The 22,335-nt window shown below is 38.8% G+C and overlaps 1 protein-coding gene across 4 annotated transcripts in view; it reads left to right on the top strand.

Annotated features, from left to right (window-relative positions):
- Window positions 1-22,335, top strand: part of CARMIL1 (capping protein regulator and myosin 1 linker 1) — a 280,713-nt gene that overhangs the window by 196,443 nt on the left and 61,935 nt on the right. For all 4 annotated transcript variants that reach the window (XM_072945577.1, XM_015234614.3, XM_072945575.1 and 1 more), the window contains 4 exons: window positions 2,508-2,601; window positions 9,082-9,180; window positions 17,270-17,398; window positions 18,252-18,383. In XM_072945577.1, coding sequence (XP_072801678.1) covers window positions 2,508-2,601; window positions 9,082-9,180; window positions 17,270-17,398; window positions 18,252-18,383 — 454 coding nt within the window. The remainder of the gene's footprint in view (window positions 1-2,507; window positions 2,602-9,081; window positions 9,181-17,269; window positions 17,399-18,251; window positions 18,384-22,335) is intronic.

Genomic DNA, 22,335 nt, shown 5'->3' with positions numbered 1-22,335 from the left:
TGGGGGGCGGCAGGGGGTACACACTGGTTGCCTTGCCTGCTTCCTCCTCCTTGTGGTTTTAACTGTGCATCCACTGGGTCTTGCTTTTTTTTTGCCTATGATGACAACTCTGAATCCAGGGGTGAGAAGGAAGCTAAGGTCCAGGAAATAAAAATAAAATTGATGAAATGGTAAGGCCAGAGCTCACTGGTCTCATTTCTATAAAAGGCTTTCTTTATTACCTTTGTGACTAAAGTTGGCAATCATTACTTATTGCCAAATTTACTTTCCCAGAAAACCAAATGAGGAAATAAGAATACATATGTGGCTGGAAAAAATGCTAGAAATCTGGTTCTTTCTGTGCTCTTCATCCTCATATTATATTCTAATGGCAAAAGTGATCAAAGCAGATTTATAGCATTAAAAACGAGAGGTTACAAAATGTAGGAGGGAAATAAGGGGCCAGTACCATAGAAGGTGGTCCCCTGGGGAAGGGGAGGCCGTGCTCATTATTTTGCGTTTTCCCAGATTTCCCCCCTTGCATGGCCTGTTCAGTGGCACTCATGCCCAATGTGACGCCCTGGATAAAACCCTAGACCTGGATGCCTGCATTCAGCTTCCAGCTCTGTCATCAGTCAGCTTATGACCTTGAGAAAAGCATTCACCTTTTTGATGAATTCTTCCTTTATAAAGTGAGACAGTCACAGTAAATGATCTCTGAGTGCCTTCCAGTTCTAAATCCTGTGATTCTGCTTTAGCCGAGAGGTCAAAGTAGCCACCACAGGCCATCACAACATGGAGAAGGCAGCTTACCCCATCCAGCCACCACAACTGTCCTTCTCGGGAGCCTGCTGTGTTTGCAGAATCACCTACACTTAACTCCTGTTGTACCACAAAACCTTTATAATGGAAACATTTTACTTACACATAGCTGCCTTTGGGTGCTAACAGCACAGCTGCCACCCTGATGATGTTCTGGACTGCCAGCCCAGATAGGTCCTTGTGAGAAGCCCCGAGGATGCACACCCAGTACCCCGCATCTCCAGGCTGACAGTAGGGCTCTCTGGATTACAGTCCATTATGTACACTGTGCTCCAAGAGGCCAATGGTTTGAAACCACATTTGGTTTAAATAACCTGGGCTGGTCTGAATCAGGATGAAAATTGGATGAGAGAAAAGAAAATCTTCAGGGCTGCAAAAAAAGACACGTTGTCTCTTAGTTTCAGTTGGCTGGCTCCTCTTAAGCCAAGCAAAACCAATTTTGCTGAAACAAAGCTAAAGTAAAAATTATGGAGATAACAGCCTTTTCTTGGCTGTTGATTTTACTTTAAGCCTCCCTGTAAGTCGGACTGGAGGAAGAACATTTTTCCCATTAGGTATCCATCCAGATTACTGCTATTGTTAAGATGACTGTTTATTTTCTTTATTGTTTCTTTATTACTAGTGCCTATTTTAGGAGTTGTTAATTTATTCTTCCAGTAGAAGTCATCTAAATACCCCTAAGAATCACATTGCAAGGGCTGTTTATTTAGAGACCAAAGACAAGCCAGCTGATCGTGTGATTCTAGGGCACCAGTTGCCACCAACGTGGCCCGAAAGGTTATTCATCTTGAGTGTCATGTAGAAACAGACGCTTTTGGTATAGGAAGGATGCACCTCTGGTGCTTGGGCTTGTGGTAGGGGAGCGGGTGTGAGCAGTCATCTGGACATTTAGCAGTTTGTAGCGTGGTCAGGCTCCAAGGCCAGTGTGTGGATGCAGGGTTCTGCCTTCCTTACCCCAAAATGACTCACCCTTGCCTTCTCTGTCTAATCAGCTGGTCCATAGCAGTGAGGTAATACACAGACACGGTGTCTCACAGCTGCTTTGCTTGGCGTCCAGAGCCCAGGGGACCCAGGCTGATTTTGGGTGCAAACTGCAAGGACCTGCCGAGGTCAGGGTGGTGACCGAGGCAGGAAGCTTTTCTAAAGACAGTCAGTGGCCTTGGACTCGGTTTATTTATAGGAACCCAGAGCCCGAACAGACTGTTTTTGTGGATGCTAATGTCCTTTACTTTGTGAGCAGATGTTTGGGTTTTATTCTCGATTTTTTCTCTAGCATCCTGGATTTATGATACGTTGTCACTGTGGTGATCAAGGTACCCTCAGTTTTGTGGGTGACTAACTAGCAATAAGAGAAGTCCAAGTCGCAAGTTGATGCTGGACTTTTTTTTTCCTAGCCTTTGTCTCCATCTGTCTCTTCAGTCCCAATTTGAAAATACTGTCCTTGCTGTACTCTAAAACTGAAAACATAACAACAAAACCGGGTTCCTTAAAGGTGTGTCAGCTTTGTAGACAGCGTGAATTGGTGAGGTCACACACATGGATATGAGAGGTTACTGATCTGCAATCGAGGGGCCTGAGATGGTCGGTGGTTTAGAATTTTCTAAGATACTTGGGCAACTCTGTTTTGGGATTTTAAAAAAGAGTGCTGAATTAAGGTAATAGGAAGTTATTTTTAAATAAACATACTATTTTCTCTTTTTTTCTAGGAACTACACGTTGAGATTTATGCCAATTCCTATGTATGATGCTTCTCAAGCCTTAAAAACAAACCCTGAGAAAACAGAAGAGGCTCTGCAGAAGGTATTGAAGAATCAGTAGCTTAACTGTAATAAATTCGTATTTGAATTATGTTAATAATAGTTCTGAACGTATGAACAGGGCTTTGTATTTTACAAAGGTTTTTTCACATCAGCTTGTGTTCTTACGATCATGACGGGCATAATGCATGACTCAGGGTGGAATAAAATAAGAAAGACTAAAACCTGTCATGAAACTGAAGTGGAGTAAAATAACACTCTAACAGCATCAACACACCAGAGCCTAAGCGTAAATAACTTCATGTCGGTCCTTTGGAGATTGTGTGGAACTGAATGTAATCAGCACGACGTTCATCCCCTTCATTCTCCACAGCTAGAACCTTCCTTTCTTTCTTCATCAAGAAGTTTAGGGTATTAGTGAGATCTCGCTTTATCATCTTTGTCTATAAATGTGTCTAAATCCATACTCGTTCTCACTTCCTTTCTGGCAACCCCAGAGGATGATGGGTAGCTTCTCCTTCGAAGTCCAGCCAGCCATCCACAGTGCCTTTGACAACCCCTCTGCCTCCATCCCCCCGTCTCTGCCCTGTGCTGGAATTCCCTCTGTGCATCATTCCCTCACTTTCCCGTATCTTCGTCCTTCTCTCCTTCTCTGTGGTTATGATGACCTTTCTTCCCATTGTTAGATATGCTCAAATATTTCCCATCTGAAGGAGTCTACTCCGCCTTTGTTATGGCGTTATTTAGAGAATCTTTGAAATCCTTCTTCCCTCTTTGTTCTTTCATCTGGTGGTACCACTCTTTGTCCAGTCTCCTAAGCTTGTTTTTTTTTTTCTCTCCCTCCTCCATATCTTCCGTAGTCAGTCAGTCACCAAGTTTACTGATTGTAGAGCATAAATCTCTTCATTAGCTCTTCTTCCCTCTATTCCTGTTACAGATGCCTTTATTCAAACCTCATCATCCTTCACCAGGATTCTCTTGTCTGTTTTCCATGTTGCAGTCAGAGATAGCCATCTTACATCATGGTAAATTTGATCAGACTGAAACCTTCAATCCATTCCTCTCCAGTGGCTTTTAGGATAAAGCCAAATCTCCTTAACTTGGCATGAAATTCTGTCCAGGAATTTCTATTTGTCTGCCTCCCATTCATTGCCAACTTCATCACTTACCAACCCTTATTCTTTGTTTCACTCTAACTCTGGGAACTTGTTCAAAATGCAGAATTGGTGGGACTCAGCAGTCTGTTTTTCCGAGCTCTCCTGGTGATGGGAGAGTTTGAGCAGCACTGCTCTAAGCCAGGTGATACTCCCCACCACGGTGCTTGTCCGTTGAGACTGAATCAAGGGTCAGCGGATCCAGGAAGACTTCTCAGAGTCCCTTTCCCCTACTAGGGAGGTGTTCTTATCAGAATTTCCTGTGGCGCTGTCACTGGTCTTGTGACATTGTTTTCAGTCACCTGCCTCCATCATTCTTTCTTCCAGTGACTGTGAGCTCTTTGGAGGCAGAGCTTATATTTTTCATCTTGTTTTTCTTTTTTTTTTCTCAGAAGCTAGTGCAGTGCCTGCAGTGCGTGCTTGGATGTTCTTTAGACATTCAGTGAATACAAGGAGTGAGATGGGGAGGGAAATTTGTGGTGTAGCAGAAGAAACCATCTCAGATTTGGATTCAGAAGACCTGACTAAATTAAACTCTTACCAGCTTTGTAAGTTCAGTAGGTTACTTAATTCTTCTGAGCTTTAGTTTCTTCATCTGCATAAAAGTACAGCTACATAGTAACAGTGTTTAGCTGACAGTTAGCATATAGTTCTTACCTGGAGCCTGACACTATTTTAAATGACTTACATAAATTAACAACAGTAATCTTTAAAGTAAGCCCATGAGAGCCTATTATATCTTCATTTTACGCATAAGAAAACTGAAGAACAGAGTGGCTAAGTTGCCTAAAGTAGCCATGAGGATCAAATGAGGTAGTATATGTGAAATGCAGTTTGTAGACCATAAAGCAATATACAAATGTTAGTTACCTTTATACTTTCCTCAAGGTTATTAGTCAGCTTATAGCAAAAGACATATTCTACAGAAACCGGGTTTCTGGGTTCAGATTAGACATGTAAATAGTTGGGAAGTCCTCATTCCAATCCTCACAACAAGAAACATTGCTCGAGGGGAGGGTATAGCTCAGTGGTAGAGTGCATGATTAGCATGTATGAGGTCCTGGGTTCAATTTCCAGTACCTCCATTAAAAAAAACAATAATAAATAAACCTAATCCCCCTCCCAAAAAAACTTTAAATTTTTTTAAAAATTAAAAAAAAGAAAAATTGCTTAACAAACAGAAAATCAGTGACTTTTCTTATATCTGCCAGAGAATTGAGGTTACAAGGCAGACTGTCACCCTGGAAACCTGAGAGATGGTAATACAGAGAATCACAGTGAATCAAAACTGAGATGAGCTTATCAGGAACAGAAGATAGTGGAGCCAGTGACTCAAGAATGCTTTGAAAGTGCTTAAAATTGATGAATTGCTGGAGGCTTAGTGTGGACTAGTTAAAGAGTTAAAAACTCCTAGGAGCTAAGTTTTAGGGAGGCCCTAAAACTTTCATGGGTTTTAGTTGCAAGAGCCTCAACAAATTATCACAGTAAAGATTGGGGGATAATTCACTCATATTTCTGACAGAGGGAAGGGAAAAAGTAACCATTTTTTTATAACAGAGACTTACTATCCAGGGGAATATTCTAGAGCCTTCTCTGACCTAGTGGAAGACAGGCCACTGCAGCCCCCTCCAGCCTTCCTGTTTCATATAAGGGAGGGGAGAGAGGAAAAAAAAAAAAAGGCCAAGAAACACTTCTGACCCTATTGTATTTACATCACACACCAAGTGTAATGATAGTGATTTACAACTGAGCAAAGCTGTAAGATACTCTCTTTTAGAAGGAGCTTCTAGAGAACCCAAGAACAGCAGGGGAGACAAAAACAAGGTCAATAGAAGAAAGTAAAGCATCTGGCACATACAGTTATAGCAGACATTCAACACAACCCAGCCTCTAGCCGGATTAGCGTAAAAACCTCGCCTATAAAGACTGATTACCTCAGTTCCTATTACTAGATACATCATATCTGGCTTTCAACAAAAAATTGCAAGGGGTGCTAAAAGACAAGAAAAAACGCAGTGTGAAGAGACAAAGCAAGTATCAGAACTAGACTCAGCTATGATGCAGATTTTGGAATTATCAGAATAACTGTGTTCAATATATTAAGGGTTCTTATGGAGAAAGTAAAACACATGTAAGCACAGATAGGTAATAAAAGCAGAGAGATAGAAACTCCTAGGAAAAAAATCGAAAGGAAGTGCTAGAGATCAGAAATGCTGTAAGAGATGAAAAAAATGCCTTTTCTGAGCTCATCAGTGGACTGGACACAGCGGAGGAAAGAATCATTGAGCTTCGAACTATGTCAGTAGAAACTTGCCAAACTGAAATGCAAAGAGGAAAAACAGAACAGAGTATCCCGGAATTGTGGGACGGTTACAAAAGATTGAATGTTCATTTAATGGGGATACCAGAAGGAAAAGAAAGAGAAAGTAACAGAAGAAATATCTAAAGTCATAATGACTGAGAATTTTTCCAAAATTAATGACAGATCAGGGATCTCAGAAAACACCAAGCAGAATAAATTTTTTTAAAAATTACATAAAAGTATATCATATTCAAATTGCAGAAAACCAAAGACAAAGAGAAAATGTTGAAAGAAGCCAGAGGAAAAATACACCTTACCTATTGGGAAATAAGAATAAGAATCATGTCAGACTTTGAGTCAGAAATCATGCAAGCAAGAAGAAAGTGGAGTGAACTATTTAAAGTGTTGAAGGAAAAAACCCAACAGCCTAGAATTCTGTATTTAGAAAAGTTTTCCTTCAAAAATAAGGAATAAAGAATTTCTAAGATAGCAGTGGTACAAGGGATGAAAGGGAGAAATTGGCAATACTCTCTAATCTGCTACCTGCGTTACTTGTGAAATGGTGTCTAATTGACTCTTGCACAGCATGAGGGTTAATCCCAGTATAACGCAGAGTTGGCCCTCCTTCTCTGCATCTATGGATTCATCCAATCATGGACCGTGTAGTACTGTAGCATTTACTATTGAAAAATACCCGTTTATAAGTGGTCCTGTGTAGTTCAAATCCGTGTTGTTCAAGGGGCAGTTGTAATGTTATTTGAAAGAGGAGTTGGATTAATTGTAAATGTATATTGCAAACAGTAGGTCAACCACTAAAATATTTAGAAGGAAGTATAATTAATATTCTAAGAAAGGAGACAAAAGTACAATCATATATAGTACTTAAAAACCAGAGAAGGCGAGAAAAGAGGGGAGGATCAAAGAAGAAACAAAGCACATATGCAGAGTCTGTAAATGTTAATTACAAAATTTGTGGGTATTTAAAAATGAAAATTGGTGACTTTAAAGCTCATATTTATTGGAGTTTTTTTTTTCCTATAATACTTACTATGCTCTTAGATATTCAAGTTTTCATTTTAACAACTCTGGAAGAAATGTGGCTCTTTAATTTTACTCTACTAAAGAACAATACTGTGACTCTATACTCAATCTTTATGGGTTTTTTTTTTTTTAAATATAAGATTCCTTTATTACAATACCGAGGGAGTTTATTTGTTTTTGTTTATTTTTTGCCTCTTGTGCTGTGGCTGTTTTCAGCAGTGAGACTGAAGATGTCTGACTGTCTCCAGATCACTGCTGCCCAGTGTGGCAAGTGTGATAATGACCTGCCTGAGTCAGGCCCCCATCCCTAGCCTCTAGGATATGGGCTCTCTGTCTTGGTTTTTAATGGTGCATGGAAAAAAGTTTACCCTGTTAATTAAAGATGCAAATAGTTTGTGGTGATGTCTACATGGCTGTTGTTAAAGACACTTAAGCATTGTTTTTCTTCCTTTCCGTTCCACTAGCTTTTAGAAATGAACTTTGAATTTTTTTTTTTTCCTAAAATACTCCCTTCAGGCTCAGTTGGTGAGACACCATTGGTGTATCTGGGGAGGATCTGGAAATGTGTGGGCCAGCCTTGAGTGCAGTGCCTGTGTGTGAGCTGAGCCTTCTGATTAAACAGGCTTCATTCAGAGCTGGCCCACAGCCAGTGCTTAATGAGGCCAAATATAAAAGAACAAATAACAAAACAATAGCACCCAGAGCTGGGTGGCAATGTGTGCCTGTCATATTTTAGGCAGAAATCTTTTTTTAGCAAAAACATTTTATCTTGATGGTAATGTCACCTTGGAAAGAGATGACTTCTTGGGAAGCAGCAAGAGAAAATTAATGTAATATAATGTCTTGGTATTAATGTGTCACTTTAATGATTTTTCATTTCAAGGATCTTTTCATTTTTATAATTTCTTGATTTATGTTTAATAGAATGATACATTTTGTTCTGCTTTATAGTTTCCAGGGGTAATAGTAATTATAGTCTGTATTTTAATTGTTCCTAATTGGTATTAAGTTGTAGTCATTTTAACATATGCAAAATTAAAATGAAAATGTAATAATACTTAAAGCCTCACAGTTATTAGAAGTTCTTAACCAGGGTCCTATAGTGACAAATTAGAAGCCAAATGGTTAAGTTGTATTATTAAAACAAGTAAAAACAACTTCTGGAACAAAAAAAAAAAGCATAGTTAATTATCTCAAATTATTCTTTAAAAAAACACCTTAATAGGTATTCATCATTTCCCAATTGTTAATCTTCCATTTTTTTTGTTCAACATAAATCCATTGCATATTGTTCTTAAATACTTTATTTCAATTTAGTTATCGTTTGTACATTTGAATTTTTCATAAAACATTGTCTATGTAGAAAAATACAGATTGTCAAGCAAGTTCAAGATGTCTCATTTTCTGTAGAAAGCATTTTCTCATTTGTGGTAATTTTGCTAAAATCATTCCTATTTTTGAGAGCATATGTAAACCTGACGGGCTAAGGAAACTGGTGTATGGCTTTGGGTTGAACCAGCCTGCGTTCTTCCAATTTTGTACCTATTTTCTCCATTTTTTCCTTTCAAATAAAGAATTTTCCAAGTGCTGCTGGATTCTACCACTGGCATAAGGCTAAGAGGTTCAGAAAGTACCATCCACGCACCACAGGGATATTTATTTAGCTTCTGAACTGTTTATTGGTTAAAAATTCATAAGAGAGAAAGACACAGGAAAGCCATGAGAAATCACTAAATGGGATCTCTAACCCTACAGACAGTTAAGCGCTTGCTGATCTTTGTCAATTACTGAGTCACATAAAAATGACTCCTGTTACCTGCAAGTTAAATTTCTAACTAGAAACGTCCATGATGCAGCTCAGTGATAGCCAGTTCCCCCGTTACTCGTTTTGCGGGGTCAGCGCCCTGGCAGGCTGTGTAAATCAGATGCTTGGGTCTTCAGTTCAGCAGCTGGCTGTTTGACTTCTAACTTAACTCTCTGCTGAGTTGAAATGTGTTCTTGAGAGACACATGTGCTTAATTTCCAGATAGAAAACTATCTGCTCCGGAATCATGAGACGAGAAAATACCTTCAAGAGCAGGCCTACCGCCTCCAGCAGGGCATCGTCACCAGCACCACCCAGCAGGTAAGAGGGCCCCGGTCTCCATAGACTCATGCTGAACTGACCCTTTTAAGAGCCAGGCACAAAGGATTTCTATCGTTTGAATCATTCCTGATGGGACAGTTAAGAACCTGTTTCTGAAGATAACAGTAAATGTAAGCAGAGTTTGGAGGAGGATGTAGAGGAAGGAAAATGTAGGTTAATTCTAATGCTAAATATGCACTTTTCATTGTCGATGATTTGGTGCTTTGTAAGGTGAACCTTAGATTTCTATACAACTATTGGGAACCCTTGATTATGGATGATAAAATCTGAGGGTAATCAAATTTGCTGCTGTGGAGAATTCTGTTCCTTTTCTTTTATTCCCTCTCACTTCTGTGAGTACGAAATAAATTCCCAGAGTCTTCTGAGTAATCAGGAAGCTGTTGAATGTTAATTAACACTTGTGCTGAAGAGCAACTGAAGTGTTTTTCTCTTTTACCTTCATTCTTCTTCTCTCTGCCCACCTTTAGAATAAAAAATTAGGGAATTTTTTTCTCCAAAAGTGTTACCCAAAACCAAGGATCATAAGGTATTTGAGGAAAACCTGTAGGAAGTCAAAGAAAGAACAAGATGAACCAAACTGAGCTCAGATGCTTCAGAGTACAGCAGAGAACTTTAAAATGTATATATATTTTAGTTAGTAAGTTCAGTGGGACTTGAGAGAATATTATATCCATAAAATAGGAATTGGCTGCTATGAAAAGGAATACTCAGAGAAAAAGAAACAGTACTTAGCAATTGAAAATATGGAAACTGAAATACAGAATTAAATTAACTGGTAGGGTACAAATTAAGCTGTTTCTCTGGGAGAAAAGAGAAAAAAATGCAGTAAAAAGACAGGTAAAAAATATGAGAGAAAAGCAAGTCAAAATAGTGCATAGATTAAAAATGACCAATAGCCTTCTAACAGGAACTTCAAAATTTAAAGAGAGACAATAGAAAAAAGTTAAAAAGAGAGAAAATAATAGAAAAGCTTTCCCTATGAATCTTGGGGTTGATACGACCCACTGAAATTTATCTGAATGAATGGGTGAAGGCCCACACTTGGTCAGAACACTGAGAATAAAGGGAAAAAATCAAAGAGCTCCAGAGAGAATAAACAGGCTATCCTACCAGGGAACTAGAACCAGTTCTCAGCATCCATCTCAATTACTAGAGGCAAATGAGGTTCAGAGGGGGATTTGGTTTGGGATAAGAATTCTATATCTAGCTGTTTTATCAAACAGACATGAGTGCAGAATAAAGCCATGTTTGGACATGGACTCAGAAATTTTACCCCCCCATATTCCATATGCAAAAAGTTTTTTTTGAGGAAATTTTCCAGCATAACAAAGGAAAATAAAGTGTACAATATGAGGTATCAATAAGAAACTGTAGCAGAAATGAAACCATATAAGTCATAAAAGCAGAAAGAAAGCTTTAAAAAATTGCCGCTTGGGACAGTCTGCTTGGAGCTGCAGAATTAAAAGACATAAGATTACGTTTCTTTCTCTATGGATCCCATAATTGTAATTCTGTACCTGGCATTTTAGTGGGTTTAAAATTTTAATATCAATGTAGATAAGAAGGATTTCCATTTTCATTTGTCTCCAGGTAATTTTTACTTTCCTCTTTGATTTCTTCAGTGATCCATTGGTTTTGTAGTAGCATATTGTTTAGCCTTTATGTGTTTGTGTTTTTTGCAGTTTTTGCTTGTGGCTGACTTCTAGTCTCATACTGTTGTGGTCAGAAAAGATGCTTGATATGATTTCAGTCTTCTTAAATATATTGAGAATTGCTTTGTTGGCCTAGCACGTGATCTGTCCTAGAGAATGTTCCAAGTGCACTTGGAAAGAATGTGTATTCTGCTGCTTTGGGATAGAATGTCATTTTAAGTTTTTGTTGTTCCTTCTTCTTAAAAGAGAATGAAAGAAAGGTGTCCATAATAAATGCATTATGTATAATCTTCCAAGTAGGTAAAATTATGTGAATGACTGCATAGATATGCCTAGAGATTTGTGAAAGGGTGTTCACCAAAATATTGGTTATCTCAGGTACTGTGATTAGGCGAGTATTACTCTCTTAGATTTCACAGTATTGTATTTGAATTAAAGTATTTGAATGCTTTACAGTAAGCATGTTGTATTTGTGTAAGAAAGAGTAAAGTGATATGTATTGAGAAAAAGAAAAACAGTAATTATGGATATTAGTGAAGTAACAGGGAGTTTCGAGAAAGAAAACATTATTTTGACTTTACCAGTGCCTTAAAAATCAAATTTTTTTTTCCTGCAAGGGATTAATATTAGCTTTTAGTACTTTTTAGTTCACTGTTATTTCCTGGTTTTAGCATTTAACATCAGAAGCAATGAGAATGCTAAAATTTACAATGAACCTTTGCCTTGGGTTCCCTTATGAGTTACCATAATACAGGCTTTTCTTCCTGCATTATACAGCATCCTTCCAACTTTTTTCCTCATCTGCAGGGTTTTTGCTCATCCAAAAAATTACTGCTACAACCTTTAATGCTAATTCTTAAAAGTTAGTTTCGTCTTCTCAATCGAGAGACAATTATACACAGGAGGCATATATAGATGTTTAATTCTGCATGGGTGACATCATTCTGAATTATTTGAGTCATTATGTAGTAGATATATTGCCACCTTTTCACTTTGGGGATTTCTTAGGACATGATGATTAGCAGTTTTCAGACTTTGATTGTTTCAGTTGCCTTAGGAGAGATTTATCGCCTTCTTAGTGAAACTTCTTATTGAAGTCTCCAGAAATCTGAATACAGAAAGAATAGACCCTCTGTGACTAGTGCTCCTGCCAATCGCACAGCCAGTCATCATTCCCTGGTGACGCTGAAGGGATTAAAATATGTTTTAATGAAACATTGAAGCCTCATAATGGTTTATGTATTTGCTTTTGCCTCTTGTCTTTGTTTAGGGAAAACCTTCACAAGACTCAACACACTTCACCTCTGCTTCTGATCTCTCCTTTCCCATCTTATAAAGCCTCTTAATCAAGAGTCAGCACACTTTTTCTATAAAACCAGATAGTAAATAGGCTTTACAGCCCATTTGGTCTCTGTTGCAACCACTCAACTGTGCTGTTATAGAGCAAAAGCAGCCATAGACAATAGCTCCATGAATGAGTGTGGCTGTTCCAATAAATCTTTATTTATAAAAACAGCTCAGAATCACCTATAGTTTGCCAACCTCTGCTAAGTTTTCTCACCCTTAAAAAAAGATACTTCTATTGCCTATAGCTGTTTACTCAGCACACTCTTTCCTTCCTTTCATGTGCAGATTTTTATACTTGCTTTCATGACTTCTTTGTCACCTTTCAGAATGTGCCCTCTGTCCCTCCTATCTCTGCTGAAATGTCTCTCAATGGTCCTGGTCACCAAGTCAGAGGCCTTTTCTCCCTCTTTATCTTCATCATGATGAAAGGAGGTAGTGGATGTAGTGATTAGGAACTTGGGCTCTCAAATCAGATGACCCAGATTTAAGTACAGGCTCTGCTAAGTCCCTCTCAGTGGGAACTGATGTTAGTCACTTACTAACCTCGTTGAGGCTTGCTAAGTGGGGATGATGACTCCGAACGTGCTGTGACGATGAAATGAAATAATGTGTGCAAAGTACTTGGCTCCTCACTAGTAAACAGTATTTGTTGCTACATTTTTATTATCACGATTGACCGTCTCATCTTTTGTAAGATGCAGCTCTTGGTTTATTGGACAGTGTGCTGTTCTGAATATTTTTCTTCTGCCCTGTGTCTCCTTTCTGCACAATTCTTTCCCCTTTCATCTTCCAAATGCAATCATTTTTCAAAGTTTTGTACCTCGTGCTGGCTAATCTACCTCTACCACATTAACTCTCTTGTCTGTAGATCCTTCTTCTCAGTCTCTACTTCTTTCCAGAAAAATCCCTTTTTTCCAACTGCTTGTTCAGCGTCTCCATCCAGATGGCCTTCTGAGATAGCCGGGTCACTAAGACCAAACTCAAGCCTTGGAACAACCAATTTTGACATTTCACTTAGTGACATTATCGTTCACTGAGGATAGAACTCTTGAAGTCATCTTGGATGCCTCATTTGCTTTCTTCATCCAAGGTCGCTGTGCCTTGCCCAATGACCTTCAGAGTGTCTTTTGTAGCTGTTCTTTCTGTTTCTACTGCCTGTCCTCTTGCTAAGGCTTTTTATTAACTCCTTCCTAAGCCGTCTTTTATAAGCACTGCAGGAACTAGCTTATCCATCTTCTGTGTCTCCGTGTGCTTTTAACAGCCCATTTCCCTTATATCAGGGAAGCCAAGGCGCTGGGAGTGTTACAGGGTAAGGGATTTTCAGATCCTCCCAATCGTGGGAGGATCTGGGGCAACAGATGCTCTGTGCCTTGGGTGTGGAGTTGCAACTCCTTAGCCTGTGCCTGAGTCTTACACTCTCTTGCCTTAGCTTAGCATTCCGGTCTGTCTGCCCACAGTGAAATGCCTCTGTTCCTAATCAGGAAATAGAATCACAGGTGTCTGCAAATGCCTTTGCTAATGTTTATTCTTCTGCTTACAGTTTCTTTCTTTCTTAATTTGCAGAGATCTTTCAGGACCCAGGCTAAAGCTACCTTCAGCCTTTAGCTATATGTGATCCTTCCCTTGAGTGAAATCCTTTAGAATTTTCTATCATTCATTTATTCACTGAATAAACACTTGTAAGGGTCTGTGATATGACAGGCACTATTGTCGGAAATGGAGGTTCGGCAGTAAACAAAATGTGCTTGTCTTCGTATTATATTTTATAAACTTCATTTATTGTTAATTGTGGATATTTCTTTTCACTTCTAGATGTTTCATCTTGCTTGGTGGTAAAGGGTGTATCTTATTCAGGACTGTATCTCATTCAGTGCTAGGTGTTGAGTATATTTCTCTTGAATTGAATAAAGAAATAGCCATGGAGGAAGATAAAATTTTCCACGAGTAAGCAATTTGCTGAAACTGGGAACATTTGTAACAAGTTGCAAATAACCAAAGATGGCATTTATTGCTAATGGTTCTAAGTCCTGCACCTGGATTCTGTTTCCCGGTATATTCGGAGAAGCCTAAGTATTCACCACTAAGTGTGATATGAGTGGTGGTGTTGCCAAAGAAGCCAGTTTGACTTACACCACATTAATGAAAGTATACTTTCTACAGTAAAAAGAGTGATAACCCTGTTGAGCTAGCCAGTGCACCCTCCTGTGTTACAGTCTGTTTTGTTGAGAGGGACATGTTTCATGAGGGTTCTAGACAGAAGAGAATTCAGAGAAGTGCCCTGGAGTAGAAGAGGGTAGGTAGGAGTTGGGGACCACAGAACGGTAAAAGGAACTGGCAATGTTAAACCTGAATGAAAAAATAATTAGGGAAGAAAAGATAGCTCTGTTCACAATGGGGAGGCTGTCTTGTGGAAGAGAGCTTGTGACTATGCAGGGTGTTCTCAGGTGAAGACATGGGACCTGTAGAAGGACATGGGAAGACAGATTAGGACTCAAAGAAGACCAGGTCCAAGAATGACAGTACATTTCCTTGGACGGAAGTGAGCCTCTCAAACTATGGCAGTTACCAGCTTTCCTGGGTTGCTTTAGAGAAATGGAACACTAGGAGTCAGGGTAAAGTAGGGAGTTTGAAATAGGGAGTCCCCCGCTCACAGATAAAATAAAATAGTCTAAGTACAGTCATCTACCTTGAAGGTCTTTGATGGGATAACCCAAGAGATGACAGTCGTTCCGACTGCAATCTCCTTTATATTTTTTTCACATTTGTGTGCCTTAGGGAATTGATTATGAACTGAAAGTCAAGCTCCTTGATTTCCTGTTTTCAAAATTTTCAGTGTATGCTCTGTGTAATCATTCTGTTTCATCTGAAATAGTTTAACTTTTCCGGGCCTTGAGCTCTTGAGTTGTAAAGCGTCTGAATGTGCCCCGTCGGGCTGAGCCAGATCTCCTCAAGTGTGTGTTCAGAAGAATCTGTGGGACTTGTGAGGCTTTATGGCTTATTTGAATTGGAGGACTAAATTTTTATGTTCCTTTTGGATGTGATTTTAGAAGTTGCACTTAAAGACCATTTTGTTGAGTTCATCTAAACCCTCTCTCCTAGGTGAATGCTTAATACCACCCAATTCAAGACTCTCTCCGGTCTCCCATGATTATTAAAGGCGATCAGTTTTATAGTGCTACATCCACATGCCTCTCAAATTAGTCTTTTGTGGCCTCCAGTGTATATCAGTTCCTTTCTTAATATGTGTTTCATTTTGCCTCTTGAAATTAGGTATTCATTCTTGGTGAGATATGAATAATTGATAACTATTTTTGCTTCGGGAAGGCCCGATCCATACAATAGTTAGTAGAGTTGGGATTTATATCAATTAAGAAGATTTAAAAAAACATATAGTTAGTTCTCTGCAGGGCATTGTGTAAATGCAGAAGGTTAAGATGTGATCCCTGGAGGTGGGTATAGCTCAGTGGTAGAGCACATGTGTAACATGCCTGAGGTCCTGGGTTCAGTCCCCAGTACTTCCATTATTTAAAAAAAAAAAAAGACATTTAAAAAAGACTAAAAAAATAATGAAAAGATGGTTCCCTGCCTACAACCTTAAATTTTAGTCAGAGAGATGATTATTACACGAGAAGCATTATTCATGGAACTTCTTTTACCTACGGGGAGCTCCTGGTAGCTCCCTTATGTTGCCTCAATACGTTTGACAGTCACAAGAGCTGTTCTTAACAGACATTAACATTAGCATTACTGACCCTTTGTCAAGAGAGTGGTATTTTACTGGATTGTCTTCATAATACATTAGAGAAGATGATGGGATAGATGTTTGTGAACCGGATTTTATAGAAGGGAAAGGCAAGAGAGCCGGTGATGTGCTCTGTAATCAGAACTTAAGTCAGCTGGACAGTGTAGTAAAGTTTCTATTACAGTGGAATTTATGGGGGGAAGGAGAGCTGATTTTTGGCTTCCTATAGTTGTTATCAAATAAATAGACAAGTGTGAATTTGGGGGGAGGGTAATTAGGTTTATTTATCTTAATGGAGGTGCTTGGGATTGAACCCAGGACCTTGTGCATGCTAGGCATACGTCCTACCACTGAGCTATACCCTCCCCTCTAGAAGTATGAATTTAAATTAAAAAGAACATTGCTGGATTGTCACCTCTGCCAAATGAATTGTCAAATGGGGATGGTGGGGTGCTAGATTTGTAGGGTCTCTGGGGGAATTAATTTTTTTCAGAATAGATAACATTCAGCTCCGATCAAAATATTGGAGAAATTTTTTAAACCATATTGTGGTTATCTTTTTCTTCAGACATCTTAGCTTTGTTCATACTTCTCTCTATACCTGTAACTATAAAACAGCATAACCTTACCACACTTCTGTAATAGTTTTTGTCTACAATCATGATCTGCCCTTAAATCCATGGAATGACTGAAAGTGATTCAGATGTAATTAACCTGGGAGAGGGACCTTAATGGACTAGAAACTAGATGTTATTAACTTTATTATTACCTCTGCTAATGTAATAAAACCTCAGCTTGTGCTTTTTTTTTGGTGAAAAATTACCTGATATAATTGAACCAATTAAAAAATATTAATTTCCAGGGATGTTCTGATTTTCATAATATTGAGACCGACTGGCCACGGGCATCATTTTGTCATCATCTCAACTGTCTTGGAATTGAACATCTCCTTTTTCTGGGTCCTCAGTACCCGGCAGTATGTCTAACACATAGAGGTTACTCAATAAAAATTAATGGAGAGTTACTATCAAGCAAAATGTCACTGAGTAGCTATGAGATTCGGAATCATAAAAAGTATTCACTTTTGTTCTACATGCTGCACTTCCTGAAGGCAGGAAAGGGGACTGAAATCCCTTAAGTGTTTGTCTGGAGTTGATGTTGCCAAAGGCTTCTTATAGGAATAGATAAATCAGTAATTGGCTGTAAGTTGCCCTCTTGAAGATTCCAGTTAGGAGACGTTTTCTTGCTCATTCACTCCGTGTTTCCTTCTGTCTGATACTGGCTGTGCTGACTCGATGCTTGCTGTCATTTTTATGGTGTGGACCAGATGATTGACAGAATATGTGTGAAAGTGCAAGATCATCTCAACTCCTTACGAACCTGTGGGGGAGATGCTGTCCAGGAAGATTTAAAGTCAGCAGAAAGGCTCATGCGTGATGCTAAGAATTCTAAAACGGTGAGTTTCACTTCAGCCTACATGAGAGTCTTATGTAATAAAAAGAATTTTTGAACTTCAGTTTTAGAAACTAGTTCTCTCTTTACCTTTTTAACCCAATTTCAAGGTTACTTACAAGTGGCAAAGTGAACTGAGTTAATCTTTGCCTCCTTTCTGTACCCATGCTAATTACCAATAATCAAAATACCATTGTCCCTCGGAATCTGCAGGGGATTGGTTCCAGGACCCTCTGCGGATACCAAAATCTGAGGATGCTCAAGTCCCTTATACATAAAATGGTATAGCACAGGTGGCCCTCCATATCCGAGGGTTCTGCATTCTCTATAGACTAAAAAGGCAGAGGGTCAGTGTGATTGACAAGAAGTGTAATCAGGTCCTGAGTAACTGAGAGGTAGTTGTGGTTTCAGTGAATGACAACTTATTTAAAATTATTCTACTTCCAAGTTGACAGCATGAAACTACCCTTTGTTATCTCTGAAAGGAATCTTTTCTCACACAAGAATTTGGTCCCCAAAGTGTGACTTAGTAGAGAAAGGACTACCTGGGAGTTAGAAAACCTGGGATCTGGTTCAGGCTCTCCTATTGGAATCACACAATTATTGAATCATATGAGTAGGAGGAACCTAGTCTCATACCCCAGATGAAGACATTAAGGCACAAAGGGGGGGTAATGTACTGCTCCTATGGTTTCAAGGCTGGTCCTCAGTTTATTAATCTGTATAAAGGGTCTTTGGTTAAGAGCATCTTACATTATCCCTAATATTTCTCTACCTTTGTACTAACTGTGCCATGACTTTGATGCTCATTTAAATTGTTATTTATTATGGAAAGGTTACTTTTTTTTTTCTTACAGTTGTTACCAAATTTATACCACGTTGGTGGTGCATCTTGGGCGGGAGCCACTGGCTTGTTATCCAGTCCAATTCAGGAAACCCTGGAATCAATGGCTGGAGAAGTGACAAGAGTTGTAGATGAACAACTAAAGGTTTGTGGTTTGTTATTTTGGAAAATAAAGTTGTTATGACTTAACTATGCATGATAGTGTTTCATAGCACAGCTGCCTATATTTTATAGGGGTGTGTGTGTGTGTATTTGTTCGCAGACCTACACACACATACACAGGTAGTAAAAATTGAGTACCGTGTCTTTTCCAGCTTCATTTATAAGTTTTGGAATAACTTTTTGCCTAATGAGATCAGGTAAAACCTATCAAATTCAATTTCAGTTTTGATGGTAAATCTCTAAATGTGTTTAACATAGGACAGGTTGCCACTGATAAGGGAATGATTGGTTTCTGCTTAGAAAGAGAAGTCTGCTTCATGAAAAAGTATCTTGTGTTATTATATTTGATCTAGAGAACGGAAAAGATGATAGGAGCCCTGCTGACAGTGCCAAGATGCTGCTTATAAGGGGAGTTTGCCACTAGGTAAATGGACAACAGTCCTTGTAAAGAGCTAGTTGAAAGATCTGGAAAGGAATTTAGGATGAAGTTACAGGGCACCCAAAATAGCAGAGTCTTGGCTATAGGCTCACAGGCTGAAAAAATGTCTCTGAAATATAGGTGACTAGAGTAACCTTAAGACCAGCTCTTTCTTAAGGTAACTTCTAAAGACGGCGCCACCAGAGAAATTTCACTCTCAGAAAGTTTTCATCATTTCCAACTGACTATTCAAGGATACCTTAAAAAAAACCTGTCTACATTTCTGTATTTATTTGGTCTTTTTTTTTTTTTTCCTGAGAACACAGTAGCTACAGCTCAGAGGGATTTTTTTGTTCAACTCAGTAATAACTTTGCAACATGCTAATTACTGTTTATAAATTAATCAGAGAGAGAATGTTGTGGATTATTTAGGAGTTTAAGCCCGTCTTCCTGTGCATATAATGAGAGACTCTTGTGTGTCATTTTTATTGTATTTAATCATGGATATTTTGAATACATTCTGAGCAAAGACAAAGGGGTAGAGAAAAAACTAGTTGGTCGGCATAGAGTTCAGCCAGATCACTTGTTACCTGAAAGCACTTGCTTTATCTTCCATGAAGAGTGGAATATATAAAAAGGATACTTTCTTACACATTTAAAATGAAGTCATCTTTGTTGCTTATTTACTTCTGACTTTAAAAAGTGAAACTTTCTCATTATGAAACATTTAAACAATATTAATGAGTATAAAAAGATGAAAGTAAAAATTACTTGGAATCCCAGAGATAGCATCATTCTTAGTATTTAGCGAATTCCCAGACATTCTTTTCTACACTCACAATTTTACATATATGTGATCATGCTATACATAGCTCTTTTATATTTGGTACAATGTCATGAATTCAATTCTAGATCAGTGAGTAACTGTCATTTTAATGGCTACATAGTATGTCATTGTATAGATGTATCAGCATGTTGGAAAGCTCAGTCTTCCTATGCGTCTCTCTCTTACTTTCACATAGAACTCCTCACTTCTGACACTTGTGGTGATCAGATGTGAGGGGATTTTCCCCCGCTCAGCTGGGTCTCCTACCATATAACTCAATTCAGACACTGTCTACCTGGAGGTAGTGTCACATCCCACAGGGGAAGGGCTCAGTCTCACAAGATGGCCCCCACACCACTTCAGATGCCAGCTGGGAGTCCAGGTTGTCATGTGTGCTTCTGACCAGTCAGGGATAAGTTTGAGGTTCAGATTCAAGTAACTTCCTACAGTGGCTCCCAGAACTCAGGGAGAACCTTATTTATGTTTATCAGTTTATGAAAGGATCTGATAAAAGATACAGATGAACAGCCAGATGGAAGAAATGCTCAGAGCAAGGTGTATGGGAAGGGTCTCGGGGCTTCTGTGCTGTCTTAGGGTGCACCACTCTCCTAGCACGTCCATGTGTTCACCAACCCAGAAGCTCTCTGAACCCATGCTTTTAGGATTTTATGGAGGCTTCATCATGTGCGCATGATCAGTCATTAACTCCATTTTCAGCCCTCCTCAGGACAGTAGGGGGTGGGGCCAAAAATTCCAAACTTCTAACTGTGGCTTAGTCTTTCCAGGGGCCAGCCCTCATCCAGGAGCCCACCCAGAGTTACCTCAATATTACAAAATACACGCCTAACACCCAGGACATTACAAGGGTTCAGGAGCCCTGGGTCAGGAACTAGCGTCAGAGAACAAATATTAGAACAAAAGATGCTCCTAGTGTTCTTATCATTTAGGGAAATACAAGGGTTTCAGGAGCTCTGTGCCAGGAACCAAGGGCAGAGACCAAAATATATTTTCTATTATCTCACAGCCAGCATAATTTATATTCTAATTTCTGATTAATTCTTTTAGAGTAAATGCCTGTAACTGATCCATTCCTAGGTCAAAGGGTACATGAGTTTTATACTTTCACACGTGTTTGCCACTGTTCTCCAGTAGTGTACCCAATTGCTTGTTTTGCTACACCCTCACTAATATGAAATATATTCACCTTGTGAGTGTAATGGGTTAAAAAAAAACTCCTTTTGTCTTTTGGATTTCTTTAATAACCAGTGATGCATCAAGTAATTTTATTATCCATTTGTATTTCTTCTTTTGTAAATTACACATTTGTATCTATGGTCTAATTTTTCCCTTTAAACTCTTTGTAAGAACTCCTTATATACCAAAAACAAGCTGGCATTTAAATCAGCATGAAACATTGCAGCAGGACTTCTCTGTCAAACAGCTTCCTACGGATACTTGTTTCAACTGGTCTAAACCACAAGTTACACAGCCTTCATACCTCTGGTCCATTTCCTTCCCAGCGCACCAGGTGGTTGGAAATGGCTCTTGCCTGTTATCGGGCGGAAGTAGAAGGCAGAGGTCTGTAGTAATAGGCATTTGACTTTTTAAAAGCCTGAAATAATATAAATATATTTAGGACCCAAAATACTTTTCTGTAAATAGACATTCCCCACATTTTTTGAGTCTGACCTTTCTGGCGCCTTGTCATTGTCACCAGTGTTCTCCATTCATCACAACTTCCTTATTTCCAAGTGTCATGGCCTGCTTTTCTCTCATTCTCACTATCTTGGATCCCAAGTGCCCTACTTTTTCTGTCTCCAACTCCTTTAGTTTTCTTTACTCTGATCCTTTTGAGTTGCAGGTTCCTTTCCCTTTGGGGATGTCTGGCATGAATCACAGCAAATCCTCAATCACAACTTCTAAATTAAATGTTACTTATTAATCTCCCTTTAACTGGGCTCACATTTAGCTTTTGATACTTTCAACAGATGACAGGCAGTCACTTCTTTTCCCTTTCCTTCCAGGTTACCTGACAAGTGAACATCATTTTATGATTTAAAAAAAAAATCCTCATTTGTCTATTTATATAGCCCTCCAGCACCCTGATTTTCTTAAAACTATGTAGGAACAAAAATATTTTTACTACAATCAATATTCAGTTTCTTATTAAGCTACTGTGGTCTTTATTTATTTCACTACTAGTATTAAATTTCTCTGGTTAAAATAGTCCTTTCTCTATTTCCCAAATTCCCTAAAATTAACATGTTATATTAGTAGAGGCTAAAGTGGAGGGATTAATTTGTAAAAATAAGTTTTTATGATAATGAATTAAAAAAAAAAGAGGGGGGACTAGCAGGCCTGGATTTGTGTCCTGTGTTTGCTACCTGCTAACAGTTTGCTCCAAGCAAGTCACCTAATTTTGGGGGGACTAAGCCGCCTTGTGCAGGATCATCTTGGTCTCATGATGATTGGGAGGATTATATTCCTTAATATTTTATCATCCTGTATCATGGCCAGCAGTACATATTTTGAATATTGGATGAGAATAAGTTCAAATGGCTCTTTGAGCTTTCTTTCAAAAAATAACTAGTTCAGAAAAGCAAAAGAAGTGGCCAGAAGAGCCAGCCTTCTTAGCAAACTCCCCGGAGGAGAAGAAAGCAGAAAGTTTGGAGAAATTCCTTCTTTGAAAAG

This window comes from Vicugna pacos, chromosome 20 (genome assembly GCF_048564905.1).
Source record: "Vicugna pacos chromosome 20, VicPac4, whole genome shotgun sequence".
Taxonomy (NCBI): domain Eukaryota; kingdom Metazoa; phylum Chordata; class Mammalia; order Artiodactyla; family Camelidae; genus Vicugna; species Vicugna pacos.
The sequence above is the reverse complement of the archived record's forward strand: the minus strand, read 5'-3'. Positions and strand labels throughout refer to the sequence as shown.